Here is a 19,170-nt window from a genome sequence, read left to right as displayed (position 1 = left end):
TTGGATATTTTATCTGTTATTACTTCACTCAAATTACCAAATAGACATATTAAAATGTCCTTGTAAATGTTAATTCCTCCACAAAGCACACACTTTGAGCTGGAGTGACTATCTGAAGTGTCTTTCTTTGATCTTAGAAATAGTCATTGTCTATCTCTGTGAAGTCTGCAGATACATTAACTTGGATTTTCAGTTTTTATGCATGGAAGCATTACTCAGTAACAACATGTGAACATTTCCAACACATTTTCTGTCTGTTTTGTGGTTTGAGGGAAAGATGACCATGCTAATAAGACGGACTGTACTTTCCAAAGAAACCAAATATCACATAATGTATGTGCCTTCTTAAACTGAGTGGTATACCCTTTTAGGACACAGTATATAAGGCTCAGACTTTGGCTAAATCAATCCAACCAGAATCCTCCAAATACACATGGTTACAGTAAGAAGAACAAACAACTGAGTGTACTCGCACTAGAGTTACTTGGACACATTATGCTCTACTTTTTCGAAGTGTTTCGGTCCCAAAAGTCAAAATATACAAGACTCTCAATGTAGTATGGGCATAGATGGGAAAACAGAAGCACAAAAATAGCTTTTGCCAGCAATGCAAACCTAGAGGTATTGCCATTTTGTAGTATTTCACATGAATAATGAAGATAGATAGAAAGGCTCTTGTATGTTGCTGTATTAACAGTGTATGAATCAAACATAGCCTGTTCAGCCAACAGAAATTTAACTCAAATAGGTCTAAGGTTACTAAAATAACCTCACCTCCCTTTAAATGTCTGCACAATGTTGCAACGTTCTGAAAAATCCCACACCAGATGCCATTAAATAAGAGGTTTGATGAATGGGGGCGACGCAAGCCTGTTTTTGTTGGCTCAGTTAGCTGACATACAAGATAGATGAGTTACAATAAAACAGTAATTTGTCCTCTGAGACTGTGGTCGCAACAGATCTGCCATGTAGATTATTCAACGAGCGAGGTGGTGATTGCATATTTTTATTGCCCTGTATTGTGGAAATATTGTGCTGTCCCTGGTTGTACAAACTGAAAAATGTGCTGGTGCGTGGTCAAAGGACTCTGTGAGACTTACAGTACACCCATCTACCTGCTCGAACATCGACTTTCAAAATGCCATCAAAGATTTCAGCATATTTATTCCTATTTTAATTCTGTTTTTGCTTTTTGATGCTCATGCACTGAATTCATTAGAGAAAAATAGATTCTGAGGCAACCTCACCTAATGTTCCATTTGAAGCCCATCTGTCATATGAATATTTTAGCTGTAATGTCACAGTATCAAATACATTTCACTTATGATATCCCCATAGAAAAACACACCATATAGCAGGAGCTTAAATAATAGATCCAATGAAACTGATGTGTAACACTAGAAAATGTGCAACACTTGAAGAGGTATGATTGACTACAAAATGGTCACCGTTATCTCAGACAAAATGTTGCATTTATGGATGAAGCTTAGTTTTTACACAATGATAAAGCAGGTGAATAAATGTGACTCAGACAACCTCATTTTACTACAAATGCATAGGAGTCAAACCATATTTGTGCACAGAAAAATGCACAGAAAATACTGAAAATAACATACAAAGCCAGTGTATCTGGTAGAGTATGTGGTATGTGTTTTTTAAAGAATAAGGCTGGCAATGTTGTGAATCTTATTGTCATCAAATCCCATGAAAATACCAAAACCACCAATGAATCAACGCTATTACTATTGATTGTTGCTGTTAAGCGTTTTCAGAGCTTAATAGATCTGCCACTGAGCTCCATTGTTGTCCAAAAACTATTAAAAACACATCAATGGGCCAAGCTGTTGTACTGGGTAACGTGTCCCTTCAGTACCGTGAACCAGCTCAGTATCATGGCAGTTGAATGTAATCAATAGATTCGTGTACATGGACACAGATTGTCAATATTTTTCGTGACAGTAATAAGTACTAACTGATTAGGACTAACATATTATGAAGAGCAAAAAAGATGAGTAAGTAGACAGTACTTTCACACTGGGTTTGGTTCCCGTTCCCACTCAAAGTACTTGGAACTTGTCCCAGGAACAACTTTTAACAGAACTAAAAGGTTCTTTCAGCTTATAGTAGTTTGCGTTTCCACTGCGGTCAAACGACCCACAAAAATAAAGCAATTTCAGCCCGCTGATGTATGAAAAACCTATACAACAAGACTGTACAGCAACAATGATGCCATATAAAGTGATTTCATCGTCTGTGCTCAATTTGGCCATCTGTCATATGGTTTGTCCTGTAATTCCAAGTTTATTTGTTGAACTACAATGAACAAAAACTCAACTGGTTTCCAGCTGAAATAAAATGCTGTGAGTACTCAACCGATCAGAAAAAAAGTCCGTGCAACAAGTTCCTGTACTTTTGGAAAGTGGTATTCTCAAGCAGAGACATTCTGAGGGGTAAAATAATGTCCCTGGAGCTTAATTTAGACCCTGTTCCCTGCAGTGGAAACATACACAGTTCCTGCAAAGGTTCCCAGTCCCTGGGGAAAGCTGTTGTGGTGGAAACTAGTTGATTATTTTAAGGAAGTAGGAACCAAGATCCCTTCCTGAAACTAACCAAGTAGTTAGTTATTTTTAAAGTGTAATTGCATGTTGCATATTTATTGTTGCAAATTCTTGGAACCAGTGGGCATTGGCGTGTTGAGGGACGGATTAATACATTGTTGGTCTCAGTCTTTTCACAGGATTTGTTGATAATAGGAACAATATGTAATGCCAAGCTCATACTTTCACAAAAGAAGCCTGAAGACAGTGTAAAGATGTGTTTTAAATGTCCTATATCTCATGCTGTTTCAGTAACCCATTGTTAAGACTCAGTGTGTTGCCATCGAATAATAATTTCTATTATTTTCTAATGATTCTATTTAAATACACAGTTGCCTAATCAGACATTGGCACTGGGAATGATGCTAACTGTAAGAAAGCTGAAAAGTGGTGAACGTGGCTATAGATAACAGCATTAGCCTTCTAGGCAACAATGACAGCTTGCCTAAGAAGACACCAAGTATATTTAGGAATGATATTCCAGAAGAGTTAACAATAAAGCTAAATATTGAAACCTTTGCTATACGGCAGGTTAAGCTTAGCAGCAAACTGTAATAGATGTATTTCAGACATAAATTGGAGATTCCGTCTACATTCTGTAAATTTCTAGCCTACGTTTTTGTTAAAAGTGATCATTACAAAGCCTAATAGACTGTTCTGTTGTCTAGAAAAGGGCTGTTGAGTAAGTAATGAAGTATTTCCTTAAATGTGAGGGCCAAGTTTGAATATAAAGGAGTCAAGACACACAAACAAACGATAAAATGGTGGCCACAGTTTCCCATATAAAAACGTGAATCATCAACAAACATTGACACTGCAGTGTGCAAGGAATAAGATCTAGTATACTGGTAACATTCCACTGTTTATTACTGGCCTACTGTGTTCAACTTTTTTCCCTTTTTATTCTTTTTTTTAAGAAAATTCTGTCATTAAAAATCTTTCTATAGTATATTTTTTCTTAGAAAATATAGAAAAAGAGTCATTTACAGTTATTTTACACATGAAATATCCTCTGGCTTTTTGTTTTGGAACAGATATGACTCGTTTTGTTCTTTTGCAGCACATGGTGTTACAGAATATGCATTGAAACAACAAACATAAGTCAGTACAGCGTAGCAGAAATGAAAAATACGCAGACTTCATACAGGAAAATTAAATACATGCATACATACAATACAGTGCCATGCAAACACAGTCCATTTTGGGAAGTAAATTATTTAAGATTTGCATTTCTTTCCCGTGTTTCAAACATTTCATGCCTTCTTGCTATACATACATGACATGGCTTTTACATAATGTGACGTTCACTGCAGCTGCTGCAGGAAGTAGCTCACCAAAAACTTGTCATTTCTAAGTAGGGCAATGTTTGGTTGATGAAAGTTATAAGGTTTTTTCATTGACAATTCAGCACTTTTTACTTTTTAAACTCCACAAAAGCATCACATTTGTTTGTGGTAAAGTATGACAGCTACAAGATGATTCTTTTCCACCTTGTTTGTTGATATTAATTTACACAAGAAGTGGGTTTAATAGCCTTTTTGATAACTAGTGATTTCTCACTTCCCTCGCACACTCCTTTGTCAAACATCAACACATATTTCTCACTGACATTTGGTCCAGTATGAACATTCTGATCTCCCCCCCGCTGCCTGGTTAGCTGTCCTGTGTGTCACGTTCTCAGTGGCAGCACAAAGAAACCAGACAGCACTGTCCCCACAATGACAGCCCCTTGAGAACCAGCCAATCCCCTCAGAAGGTATTGACTGATCTCCAATCGGCCACATCTGCTCACATATGGGTCCTCTCTATCACATGCCACCAGCTAAGATCTGCCTGCCGGAGGTCAGTGAGAGATTGGTATCTGTCGGGGCTGCTGACCTTGAGTGTGTTTGTTTTGGGACCGCAGCGGAGATTCTTATCGGGGCTTGGCACACGTAGATAATACTGTTTACCCTCTGGGGAGACAACAGCCATTTAAAGACTTCTAAGACTGAATACTGAAGAAGGGTACTTTTGATGGAATGTCATTTGAAGTATTAAGGGCAACATATGCTCAGGTACTACATGGACAAGACCAGCTACCGGCCTACAGGTGGCAGTAGTGGTCTGCACCTTCATTTTTGCAACCTTCTCAATAGAGAGCCGAAGTCTTGACGTCACTTCCTGACTAAGATGCTGTTCCATTAGTTTCCACAAGTCAATGGAATCTCACATTAGGGTGTCTTCAACTGACCTTTTTGAAATGCTTTAATGTTCATGTTTCATATGCTCCGTATTTTAAGGTCGATTAGTATCTTTTTTAGTACTTGCTATTTGCTATTTGAACCCTTCATGACTGCAACAAAGGTAAACAATGACTATTAGCATTTAAAAAAAACTGTTAACACTATGACAATCTTTCTCTTAGAGGTCTTCACGGGTCCACCTGGGACCCGCACAGATTCGGATACAAGTTTTATGTGGTCCGGGTTGGGTCCTGTTTCCTGGTCCCTGGTCTGTTTTACATTAAACATAATACCCGAGTGGATCCAACAAAACCTGGTTGTGATCAAACAGCACTGTTGATGACATGTATCTGTGGCCACAGGGTGGTACCAAGTGATCTGTGCAAGTGAGTCCCTGTACTCTGGAGCTGAAAGGTCAGAGAGCAGAGGTCAGAGGTCAGCACAGATGATAGCAAATTAGCAATGTTAGCAACTGTGGCAACAAAGAAGCAATCATTATTAAAGGGCACAGTCAGTTGTCTTTTATTATTATTCTAGCTGCAATAAACCTTCAAAGCTGATTAAAAATGAGTCACGTTTGTTATCTGGCATCATGACATGGGTTAGCCATGTGGTTTCCATCTTTTCTGGGACCTGGATCACCTGATTATGTCCCAGCTTCATGAACCCAGGTGGGGTCCACATGTGGGTCCTACTTGGGTCACTAAGGTCACAATGTGGGCAACTGATCTAGAGCCATTATGGAACCTGGGGAAAATCCTATATAGGGCCCTTTTTGAGCCCATTTAGCACCTACATGTATCCCGTATACAAATGATAGCTGGAATTTACTAACTCTGTTGGCGAGCAAGATGGTTTATAAGCATTGCGGCCAGGCACAGAGGAGAGGGCTATTAACATTACATTATTTACAACACAAAGTTTGGTTTTAAAACTTGTAAATTAACAGCGATTTCTTAATAATCAGCTGGGTCCACAATTTCTCAGTTCTGCATTGGTCAGGCTCCTGGTTTTCAAATAACAGGCAGGTTCAGTTCTGGGTAGTACATTTTCAGGTGTTTTGGTTTCGTGAATGAATTTTCAGACCCATGAAGACCTCTACTTTCTAGTATACTGAGCATGATCGTTGCTGTTTTTCCTTAGCTAATATCCATCATATTTATGCAGTTAAACTGTTGATATTAACCAACAATGTTCTTAGGGGGAAATTGTGTACATTAAAGCAACTAACTGATTTTGGTCACTTGGGGGCAATGAAACATCCTGAAATCTTGACATATGATTACCCTTGCTGCTGTGGCAAATGTGTTAGCACTTACAGCAGATGTGTTTGTGTTCCTGACGGCCTGACAAAGTCAAATATTCACTCTTTTTTTTTAACTCTATTTTGGTCTCTACCAACTCCTTAGGGACATATTTAGCTTTTTGGCTGCTAAATGCTCTTCTATGTCCACCAGCTAGTTGCTAACTTTGTCTGCTGTTTGGTGCAAGTCAGGTAATGTACACAGGATTATTACAAACATCCATATGATTTCAACTGTGATTTTCTTACTTCGGGAACGAAGCCCGGAAGTTTTAGTCAGACTTCGGCTCTTTATCAGGTCTTCGCACTATTTAGAGACAGTGTACATTACAAAAAGTGCATCGCTGTTTAATTTAAAGCCTGCTTCATAATTTGCTTCACAAACCTGAACAACATTAAATAGCAACCACTAAATTAGCTTGAATAATTCATGATTCATGGTTGATTTATGTGAAAGTTCAAACTTACTGAGACTTTTTTGTTTTTATAGAAATCTGTCAAACAAACAAAAAAAAGAAAAAAGAAAAAAAAATTCTGTACACTATTTGGCACCACTGCTAGTTTTGAGTCACATTCAGACCTTCCGATTTACCAGTGCCATGCCATTAAACCTTTTTAAGTGGATCACAGAGACATTCATACCCTCACAGAAACTTTCCATTGTTACTGACCTGCTAGAAAGTTCAATATTTCAAGCCTCACTTTTGGTTTTTACTGGTCTGGTGCAAAAGCAGTTTAGGATTTACTTAAGTCATACTCAGGCTTACTGCCTTTTCAAATACTGCTGCACGACAGTCACTTATCACTTGCTCTTCATACGCTGCAGCCCACTGCAGTTCTTTTTGCCATTGCCTAAGACCTCACGTGACCTCTGGGATAAAGCAGAAATATTGGTCTCCTGCTACTATAAACCTAGACAGTTCTATTCACACGATGCAATGTGCAAGATAATTCTTCATAATGGACACAGTGTATGCCATCTGCCCAGTTCAGCTGTTTAGCTATTTTTAATGTTACAGAAAAGCATGCGGTGTGCTTTCTTTCCACAGTTTCTCTCTTTCCACTGAATTTGGTTTCATTTCTTTATGCTCTTATCGAGGTGCGTGCACAGTCATCTCCTGCACAATTTAGTTTGTACATCTTTGTATGATCGCACGAACCCCTTTTACCAACTTGTCTGAGTGTCCTTGGCTTAACAGACTGCTTTTGCTCCTCACTCGCTTCTTTTGAGATAAGGGCTGCAGGAGATGAACATAGAATTGCTAATATTTAAATGGACTAACATACTGTACGTTTAGAATTTTCTTACAGATTTAGCAAGCATAGGTTCTGGTAACTAACTTGTTTTTATATACCAAATAGTTGGGAAAGAGCTTTAGAACCATGAGCATGTTGCAGTTTGTGCAAATGAGATACACTGTCCAGACTGAAGGACTGAATGACCGACCAGTGGGGCTGCGCTCTACTCTGGCCAGCTTAGCTGCTATTGGTTGGGAGTGACCAGTGCCCACTCCTCAGGGGACATCTCGCACACTCCTGCACCTTGAGAGGTGCCTCACCTTTGGAGAACACCTCTAATCCACCAATAACTGACGGATATCCACTGATACTCATTGCTAAAATTACAAACCACTCAGACGTTTGTCACATGATCAGGATTCTCCCTGACTTCGATGCACTCTATCTCCTCCCTTTCTCTTTCCCTCTCCCTTTCCCGTTCCCGCTCCCTCTCCCGCTCTTTACGCTTCGCCCGTTTCTTTTTCTTGTGTCTCTTTTTGGATGGCGGGAAGAAGGTTAGGAAGACGGGCAGGATGACGAAGCAGTGCAGCACGGTGCAGCCCGCGGTGAGGAGGGAGCACTTGAACAGTGTGTAGGTCAGATTGGAAGGCACAAACACCAGGGGCATGATCCCGATCACAAAGCAGGAAGTGTTCTGCAGGATGGCCGCCCCGTGCTCCTCCAGTGCCAACTTGATGCACTGCGTCCTAGTGTGCTCGGTGGCCAGCACAAAAGTGTACAAGTGTGGTGCACAGTGATCCATGGCGAAGTTGAGGGTATAAATAAGGCACAGGATTGAGATGCTGTCCATGCCAACGTTCCAGAGGGTCATCAAACCCAAGACGCCCAGCTCCACGGACGTTACGGTGAGGATGAGCCAGAAGTTACCTAAGGGGTTGATGACCAGGAAAAAAGTGAGGATGAGGATTGTGAGTACGCTGAATCCTGAGGTCAGGATGGGCGAGATGACGGACGAGCTGTAGCGGTCCATGAACACAAATGTTGGATTGAAGGCAATGAACTTGATGCTGTTGATTAGCATCAATGGACGAAGCTTTTCAAGAAGCTCTACCACCTCTTCGCGCTTCTTCTCTGTCGTCCGTGCCACCAAGTACATCCGAGAGGCAATGATATCGTACTCTTCAGTCTCGCGGTTCATGGAGAATATGATGTCCTCAGTGAAGTGCTGGTACTCCGGGCTGCGCAGGAAGGAGCCCTTGAGGATGGTGATGAAATCGCTCTTGGTTGATGCGCTCACATTCACCACCCTCAGGTAGTGGAAAAAGTTGTCCATCCAGGAAATCTTGTTGAAGCCATGACTCAGAGTCTTCAGGTGCTCCTGCACCGTGGAGTTCCAGTACTCGATGGGCTCGTAAATGTAAAACCCAATCACAGGACTATAGTTACTGAAGTATTTCTGCTGGGTCAGAGCATACGAAACACTCGGAGAGTTACTTGCCAGCAGGTTCACGATATTTGATCCATCACTGATTTGTAAACATCCCATGAATGAGAAAGAGGCGTAGATGAGATACAGAATGACCACAAAGGGTTTGACATAGGTGTTGGTAATCCATTCTGTGTAGTGCTCACGCAGGAAGTGCTGGATGAAGTGATTCTGGTAGGGGACGCTGTCGTGGTGCGTAGACAAGTCGTGGCCGTCACTCATCATGGTTTTAAACCATGTGGGCTGGCGGTCCAGGTACTCCACTGAGGGGATTTTACAACAGAAAACACTGTGGTAGCGGTTCTGCTCCAGCTGTCCGGCAAACACCAGGCAGGAGCCGTAGAAAGAGAAAACGTAGAAGTAGTTGACCAGGATGGCAACGCACATGCTCTGGCAGAAGATTTTCACAGACTCGATGTTGGTAAAAGGGCTAGCTCCCATGCCAAAGGTGATGATGTACAGCGAGCTGGTCATCGTGTAGCACACCATCACGTCAGCGAAAGCGTCCGCTACGCGCTCCTTGAAGGGGAGGTTTTCCCTTGTTCTCCTCCAGCCTGCCAGCAGCTCGAACACCCCTTTAGTTCCATGGCCTAGAAGAAAAGAGAGAGAGAAACTTCAGTAAAAATTATGTTTGCACTGATGTGTTAGCACTGTGTACATCGAAAATGACATGGTCTGGAAAATTGTTCTATTTGCATGATATAATCATTCCAAGCAAGTGAAATGGTCCATTTCTCAGAGGAAGTTCTGAAGCAGTGGTTTCTTGTACCACTGAGTAAGTTTGTTAGAATACACCAGATTCCTAATCAATTTTTGTTACTGCTATGCCATATCTGAATTACAAAACATGATTTTATCAATTCAACAGAAGACAAACAAAATGTTGTGCAAATAAGAAACAAAGGCAAATTCGTATTTCTTCCCATTTGGATCTCATTTTGAAACGTTTATGCTACCATAACAACTGCTCTGAAAATAATATAATATGGGCACCCCTAATGGTCAAGCCACATACCACATAACCCCTAGTTTGATTTCAGCATGGGGCCTTTGTTGCATTTGCCCCCATAATATAATTTTCCTGTATATGTCAACATTACCCTAGTTTGCAACACAAACCAAAGCATGCTACAAAAGTTGACCCCAAAATACATGAAACCACATTCTTTCAGCATCATTACAGCCAGAAAAGGACTTCTTGTTGTACCTATTACCATTTCTGTGGCCCACATGCAATATATACTGTGTTATAGACTTGTTGGGTGGGAACAGTTATTTCAGATGTCCCAAATTTACTGCATATACAAGGTTAGGTGACTAGCCTCTGGAACAGTTCCAGTGCTTTGATGGGCAAGACACTCTCAGCACAAAACAACTGCTATAAAATATCCTGTTCTTTGTGTGGAAACACCCTTTTATTTCAAGGCTGAAGCTATTGGTTGTTGGATTTGGTGGGTTGGCTGGCTGGAGTGTGTAAGAGCCACTACACTGAAAGAGTCAGAGTGGAAAACAGGTGGAAGTGATTGCCTAAATAAAACAGCTGCTACAGCGAACTGAAGGTGCCAAGTCTGCTTGTTGTTTCAACTTTTCTGTTTTTTAAGGCGTCCTGACCGGCCTGAAATGCCAGGCTCGCCAGAGGATCTGGACCAGTCACTTGCCAAGACTGAAAGCAGTCAGAGAGTGACAAGTCCAAAAAAGAAAAAGAAGTTAAGTTGAACTCCTAAGGGGTATTTTGATAAGAAGCATCCAATTGCTGACCTTAAAGGGACTTTTTATGTGAATATATATACATATATGTATGTATATATGTCAACAAATTTTCGTGCACAAGCTTTGAGTGCCCATGCCCATATTCCTGGTATCACTACCCTAGCATGTAACTATTACATAAACAACATCACTGTGACATCACTACTAGTACATGAAGAATAAGAAATGTTGCTCCTTAGGAGCTGCCATGTTAAGTACACTCTTCAATACACTGTCAAGAAGAATGAAAAAATGCACTGATGTGTTGGGTATTTTTGTACCAGCACTGGCAAGGCTGCTAAACAATTTCAGCATGACAAGACAGATTAAAAATTAAATTAAACCCTAAATTTGAACGGCCTTGGTTTGGCTCCTCTAATAGAGACGCAGGCTTTCCTTTTCTCTTCATATCTTAGATAGAGTTGTCCACTGTCCTCTCTAGCATGCATCAGTAAACGGCATCCAAATCTGTCTGCAGCAGCAGGCCCATTCATGTGAGTCAAATCTGTGGGATTTTCACCAGTCAAAAATATAGACATGAATACACGGCGTTCAAAGGCATATGCTCCATAGTGCAAAATCTCCCACACAGGAACACCCGCCCACCCACGCACACTGTTCATTTATTTGTGAAATGCCGGAGCTGCATTTCTGATGGAGGGGAAAAACTGCTGCGAGGGAATGTGTTATGAATTTCTGAACACGGGAATCAATTTAATGTTCCTCCACCATGTAAATATTTCAGTGCGAGTGAACACTGGATTCGGCCTATCTGCACATTTCTCTGCTTTGAAATATTCCTTTCAAACCCAGCAGGTGGACAGTGAAGTGAAGGGGGGGGATTGCTAACCTTGACGGCATTATAAATTTCCCCTAGTCTGACACGGAGGAAAAAAGTTAATTAACTATAAAGGATTAGTCCTATGTAATGAGTCGGCTAGATGGCTCTTCCTGCTTTTAGTTTTATTAAGCTGTGCGGCGAGTCAATTAGTTAGTGTCAGTTGGTTTAGAGGGTGTGGGGAGAGGGGAGATTCACGCCCAGGGTTTTTCCAGCATTACACCAGGGGCATCCGCACGTGTTTCCCTTCCTCAGCTGGCAAATAGGATGTTAAGTAGCGTGTCATTTTGTAGACATGATTGGAAAAGCACTGGGATTCATTACCGTGATTGATTTCTGGCAGGTGGAGGTGAATTATAACAAAGGATTTTAACAAAAGTCAGTTTACAGCATATTAACTAGCACGTGTCTCACTAAATGTTTATTAACATACAATTATATTGTATTAGTAAAGTCCTTTTATACTATATATTATCTGATGTAATTAACATTAGCAATGCACAAGCAATCAGTGAGTCAGGTGAGGATTTGTCTTGACATGTCAGGACATGTGGTGTAGGGGAGAAAAACTACAGCATAGTATTGTGATGTTTTGTGTGGCATGAATGTATTGATACAGTAGTACTATGTGAATTATAGTATCAGGACAAGTTGACACTGATGTAATTTACTCATGTTCAATGATTTACAAATCCCCCCAAAATTCCTAAAAAAGTTGGAATGACATCTAAAATGCTCATCTGCTCATCTAAAGTTCACATTTTAATTTGTTTTTAGAAAACACTGGCGTCGTGTGCTCCGGGGCTGAAGACGATAAGGACCATCTGTGGTTCAGAAGCCAGCATCTGTGATGTTATGGATGTGTGTTAGTTCCCGTGGCCTCATGGGTAAATTGCACATCTGTGAAGGCACTATTGATGCTGATAGGTACATATAGGTTTTGGATCAACACATCCCAGGTAGCACGCATACGTCTCACCACCCACAGCAGGGACATGGTTTGCCAGAGGGCGGGATTGAACAACATGAACAACTTCCCAGAAGGTGAAAGCTGACTGGATGTGACCCCCAACACAGTCCATCAACATCAACTGACATGGAACATTTCACTACCAAACTGAAGTGTCAGCCTCATGTAACCTTACACATAAAAAAGGGAATATGACATATATTACTTATTCAATTCAAAACGTGGAGAGAGACGCCTTCGACATGCAACCGACTGGAACCAAACCAGGGATTCCAGGGCCTCATGGCACGAGTCCCAACCACTGGGCCACCAGGACACCGTGAGAATTTTGATGATTAATGGACATTGCGGATTGTGAAAAATGCCCATCTTAAGTTTCCAGAGCCAAACAGGACATCTTCATATTGGTTTTCCGAAACCAAAAGATATTGAATGTTCAATTATATAAAGCAGCAAAAAGTCGTAAATCCTCACAGTGAAGTGAGGCTGGAGCCAACAACTTTTGGATTGATTAATTTTCTCCAAATCATGAGAATGATAATGAACTATTTTTTTCCTTTTGCACTTTTTTAATGGTTTGAACATCACTTCTAGGGTAAAGATACACAGATGTAATAAACATGTTCATCATCAACATATAAAAGAATATGGCATATTAGCGTTATTGTAGTAAATGGTATAAAACATTCAAAAACACTGGTAAGACCCTTCACACAGACTTGATTTAAGACGTCTTGAGACTCTAGTCTTGGTACTATATATTTTGATCAGGTCTGCTTTCTAGTAAGAGCAGAGCTCATTTTATCAATGACAAACACTTGGGAGATTTCACACCTGTCTTGTCTCTCCGTGAGACTCCTTTTGTCTTTGAAAGCTCCGTGCTCAAAAGTGAGAAGAATCCCAATTAGAAGGGCTGAGAGAGAGGGAACTGAAAGAGTGCAAGCAAAGATCAAAAACGGCAACACGCTCACTGGGCTGATATGTATTCACACCCATGTCAAACCGAGACAGACGCTCCGCTGGGCAGCGTTCTTGAACTGAGCAACGAGAACAGCAAGGGCAGCAGCCTGCACCTCTTTGTGTTAGTGAATATGAAAGTGTTGCTTTTTCCCAGATTTTCTTAAATCTATCAGGATATTTGACATGGTGACTTAATCAAAGCAAATGACTATAAAAAATAATATTGTTTTATGAAACATGACAGGAGGAGTTTGAATGTTGCCTTCAGGTGAATGGTTTCTATTTTGGCTCATAGCTTAGTGTTTGTCTCGACAAAATAAAGATACAGTCTGATTTAAGGTGCTGGTTGTACTTTCAACCTATAATATTTATATTATTAATATTTATAAATCAATTGTTTAATGTGGAAATTTCAAATAAAGCTAAATTAAAATGGGGTGCACCACATAGGCCTGGGCAGTAAAACAATAGTGATATGCACCAGCAAGACACCTCATCAATAGCAAGAAGAAAACTGGGTAACGCTTCAGTTTCCAGGTTTCATAATTTCATAGTGTGTAGGTGGTAATTACTAAGTGATATATTTGAAATGTCTTAGAAATTACCCACAAAACTCATGGTTAAGTATGTGATATTTTTTTCATGTAGTTGGTGCCAATTTGGGGTAAGTTTGCAGTTAATTTCAAAGACAGTTCAAATATGTGAAATGGTAAATACTACCTACTTGCATAAAAATGACACTTCCGAATTATCACATACCTCAAAAAAAAAATGTGGGGATAATCTGTGGGTAAATTCAGAGAAATTTTAAATATGTTCCTTTATAGTTTACCATCAACTGCATGAAAATGGTACTTGCTAATTATTACATAAGTAACCATTAGATTTGTGGGTAATTTATAAGAAATTTCAAATATATTACTTGGTAAATATCACCTGTTTAGCATGAAATTGTGAGACCTGAACCGTCATGAAAGCACATTAACAAATACGCCCTGGCTTATCAACATATCCCTTGATAACTGAATGTGCTATGAGTCACACACACAGCCAATCATGTTGTTTGGCTGTACCACTGACATGTGACACAACATGTGCAGACAGTGAGGAAATGGTTAATAAAAAAGGACAGGTAAGGCAGTCTTTTTTTTTAAAAGTCTATCAAGTCAAGTACCTGTGTGCCTTGAAAAATAATCAAGTGAGTAAATTCAATTAGGTTTGTTAAAATTGACCTTTTCCCCCTCGTCTTATCAATAAAAATAATTACCAGTACTTATCCATATCAACAGAAATTTCACATTTTATCCTGATAATTTTTTCAGTTATATTGCCCAGGCCTATCACAAAATAAACTAGTTCTTACAAAGAGATTAGTTGTTACTAAATCTTTACCCCCAGCTGCTGTCAGGTTTAAATGAACTAAATGACAGAATTAAAATTATGTAGCTAATGTATGACCCATTAATGAAGAAGAATACAATAGGTAGTACAAAATAAGGGTGTGGGTATGAATACTCTTTAATGATACAAACTGGGAAGATTTGAAAATGCATTTTACAGAAGTAAAACAAAATACCTCTAAGTACAAAAAAAGTTAGCAATAAAATTAGGCTATATTACTGGTTAGCATGATCCAATATATATTTCTCATTATAAACTGCATAATTAGCCTAATAAGTCTGAGATGTATATTTATGTATATATAATAAAAGTAAGAAAATGCTTACATTTACAAAGACAATAGTTAGTTATTTTTGGAAGGTGTACTGCAGCTTGTCACCAGCTATATATAAGTTCAGACTTAGCTTCATAATTCATAAGTCTTAACTAAGTGGATACTTACACATAATTAAATTCAAACAAGGTGAACCACACAAACTAGTTCTTCTGTAGTTATTTGTTACTAAATATTTACACCAACTAACTGCTAGGTGTAACCCTTGCATGGCTAACTTATCTGACAAAGCTAACTAGAGCTTGCTAATGTAATACCCATTTAGTGGGGAGTCAAAGAGGTAATAAACCTGACAGAGGTAATAAACTTGACACTTTAATGTCATTTAAACTGAGGAGATTTTGAGAGAAAAGTAACACAATACACATCTAATTACAAAATGTTATGCTAATAGCATTAGCATTAGACCAGATGTCCAGAGTCTCAGTTAGCTGCATAATTTCCCGCTCATTCTGAATTGCTTGTCTCTCAACTCTCAAAGACATAAGCATATTTTCCTTGTATGTATATATTGCAATACTTTTTTCCAAGCATGGTGAAGGCATGTCCCACCCAGCTCTGCCTCTGATTGGCTTACCCCACTCCTCATGCCTAAAGCTACCAACCCAACCAGCAAAGGTCAGCAGGTCATGACATCACCATTCTATGAAAAAAACATAGTTGACAGCTTTGTGTTCCAGAGGTTTCCTGTGATTTTAGACAGACAACACAATAGTCAGTAAACTAGCTAGTAGTTACTGAACACTTCAGGACTTAACACACAAAGTTAGTAATGGATTCAGTAATAGCTAGTGCAACCCAATATAGGTGTTTAAACTTTCATCCAGTGGTCAAATAAAGGCAAAGCCTGGTATAGTGTGGACGGTGCAGAAGCTTTAATCAATGACAACGTGAAAAAAGCAGGAGGGAGAGGAGCACATGGCTGGCAGCATGACTGCCGCTCAATGCTAATCAGCTTTGGAGGAAACCGGCAGTTCTCTCAGTGTCTGAATGCTGATAGAGGCAAAACTGAATGTCCAAATTCTTACTTGGGCCTCTATGACGGTAAAGAGATATGAACGGATGACGAAGGCAGAGCGGGGGTGAGGTAACACAGCAACAGAGGCGAGGAGAGAGGCTGCGTTCCCCATTATTGCAGTGATAAAACTAAATCAGTGACACCGTGATGTCCCCGAAACAACAGCGCACGCACACACACACACACACACACACACACACACACAGCACAACTCCTCTTCGAACTTTTATAGCCACGACTACGAGTCTGCAGGGAAGACCAGACTCTCATTTGCGGTTGCTCTTGCCATCCTCACCCACACAGAGACACCCCCACTCAAACACACTCCGGAACAAGCACACATACTCATACACACACACACACACACACACACACACACACACACACACACATGTACAGACAGCAAATGAACAAGTCTGCCTCCTTTCACCTCCCGTTTTCCTCTATATATGAGACTGCAGGTGGTAAAATACACTTTCTGGCAGCTGCAGTGAAGGCCTTCAGCACTTGTTCCTCAAAATCTGTGAACAGTTGAGTGCACTTACTGGGGATTGTGTTTAGATAATAACAACCTGTTACCAGCAATGTCAACCTGCAAAAACAATCAAAATGTGCTTTTCAAGCTGGGTGATTCAGCTTTTTCCAGAGTGAAGCTGCTCTTGAGGACCAGCCTGGCATCGCTGGATAATTCACAAATGCAAATGCAAATTGTCTGGAATCTCTAAGTTCATTTTTGATTTCCAAGAGGTGTTTCAAACAGCACTGTGTAATACCTCTGGATGTAATTGGATAGGCCTACAGTAGATGTCAGAGCAATGAAGCGTGTGACATAGTACTGAGTGACACGTGCAAGCTGGGGTGATGCTTGGTCCATTTTCAAGCAGGGAAAAATGCCAGACTGGTCACAGTCTTTCTCAATTTAAAACAGTAAGCAGCAATGAAAGGGCCACGGCCTCAGTACTGGACCCAGTAGGGCTCTGAATTCTCAATATCAATGTTCAGTGTCACTTCAAGTTCACTGTCACTTCCTGTTTCCACCATGTGGTGCAAGAGAACACTCACCAATCAACACCCATTAATCAAACGTGAAGTTTTGGGCAGATTTGACCTTGTATGCTCAAATTACAGCAACTTCCTGTTCCACCTAGGACTGGACAAGTACACAGAAGATACAACAACTTCCTGTTTCTCAGTGAAATATAGAAATTTGCTGCGCCACAAGGGTAAAACTGTTTGCTAAAACCTCACATTTGTCCCAGTAAAACCTCGTCAAGGTCTTAGGGCTTCTCTTACCACAATTGAGGTGAATTTTGGGCAACCGGGAGGAACACATCATCTTTAAAAACATGTCATTTCCTGGTGGTGCTATGACTGTGACCAAACTGGCATGTCTTACGGCTGGGACTCTTATCACACCTGTGAAGCTTTGGGTAGATTTGTCCATGTACACTCAAGTTACAGCAGCTTCCTGTTTCATGGCAAAACCTCTAAAGTCAACGTCATATCATGGCCACATCAGTCGTTGCTCAGTTTCTACACCAAAATGTGTTTCTGAAAACATTTGAGGCGAGAAATAGGCAACGCACTAACAGAATTGTTTTAAGAGCCTGGTGTTTTGCACCCGAAAAGTATGATGTGTGATGAGAAATCTGGAGTGGTGACTCTCTTCTAAATTAATGGTTGTGTTTCGCCTGATGAGAACAAGATCTGCCAGAGCAAATGAAACATGAGCTTGCAGATTCTTCCCAGCTAGTTGAGGATAACTTGACATGTTAGGGTTTTAGCATCTGTGGGGAATTTAAATTTGATTTTTCTTTTTTTTTTTCTCCTGTGGGGTCACTCAGGGTTCAAGCCTAGGTCCCCTTTTATATCATACAACTTATTCTCATAAGGTCTTCCTAAAACAGCGACTAACCGGTCATAGCTTTGGAACAGTCAACTAGGCAGAGTGTCTGTTGAGGCTGGGATTTCTCTACTTGCTGCACAGTAAGAAGTTTTGTCTTTCCAAAATCAAAAATACAAGCGCAAAACCAACGAACATAGACTTGAAATTTTAAAATATGGTTTGGGTTGTGTAAGTGAAACATGAGCGATTATGTGGCTTCTGAAGACAGCTGTCTTGATTAAAATACAAGCATATCTATTTCATCAGATGCGCGTGAGATGAATGTCTGAAAAACACAGCTGAAAAGCTGGACGAGCTGTTAGTTTTATTTCTAAAGCAAATTGAGGATTGACACGTCTGCTGTATGGGAGCCAGTGTATCACCAGTCCTGGATGCTACTAGCTGTTACATCTATCTTACCTGCTTTTTATTGGATTTGGGGAGGCTTACCAGAAATCTGTTTGCCAAACTTATCAATTGGTCTTCGTCTTTAACGCATTTTCTCACACCTTAAACACATTGCTTGAAAATACTGAGAATAAAACATGAATATCTGGTAAACAGGTTCCTAGATGTTGCTCTGAATTGGGCTGTTTCTTGTCCAGCGGGTCCTCTGTTTTAATTAGAGAAGCGTACTTTTGGTGGCCAGGTAGCTCAGTCAGTGGTGACTGTGAGTCCTCTGCAGCATCATTCCCGCTTGCAGCCTTTTGCTGCTTGTCACTCCCCCAATCTTTCTCTCTCCCTCTCTCACGATCTGATTGGTCACACCCCACTTCAGCTGTGCTATAGATTAAAGGCATAAAAATCCCCCCCTCAAATATTGCTCAGGATTCAATCATGAGTTCCCTATTATTCTCAATCAACATACTGCCCATCTAAAGAAACAATATATAATATCATTGTAATGTGGATGCTACGCAAGTGACCACTCCCTAAAGCCCTCCCTGAAACTGCAACTGACCAATTATAGCTTGGCAACAGGCACGGCAGTTGATAAGGTTGGAATTTTGCTACGCGGGGGACCTATAGTAAAGAGAAACGTGCTATCCAAAGACTTTCTAGCGAGGTGTCTTGCCTTACAAAAAAAAAATGCAAGCTCTAAACTGGATAAAATAGACCTGCCAGTACTGAACTGACTCAAATAGAAGCATAACAATTCCAACAG

The 19,170-nt window shown here is 40.3% G+C and overlaps 1 protein-coding gene across 1 annotated transcript; it reads right to left on the bottom strand.

The window, feature by feature from the left end:
* Positions 1 to 7,758: 7,758 nt before the first annotated feature.
* Positions 7,759 to 16,232, bottom strand: LOC146313952 (patched domain-containing protein 1-like). Its single transcript, XM_084738205.1, has 3 exons — positions 16,131 to 16,232; positions 10,462 to 10,513; positions 7,759 to 9,440 (listed from the first exon to the last, which is right to left on the bottom strand). The coding sequence occupies exons 1-3, from the start codon at positions 16,230 to 16,232 to the stop codon at positions 7,759 to 7,761; spliced, it is 1,836 nt and encodes a 611-aa protein (XP_084594331.1).
* Between the last annotated feature and the right edge of the window lie 2,938 nt (positions 16,233 to 19,170).

Source organism: Lutjanus erythropterus, chromosome 15, assembly GCF_056507025.1.
Source record: "Lutjanus erythropterus isolate fLutEry1 chromosome 15, fLutEry1.hap2, whole genome shotgun sequence".
NCBI lineage: Eukaryota > Metazoa > Chordata > Actinopteri > Lutjaniformes > Lutjanidae > Lutjanus > Lutjanus erythropterus.
This window is presented reverse-complemented; position numbering and strand designations above follow the sequence as displayed.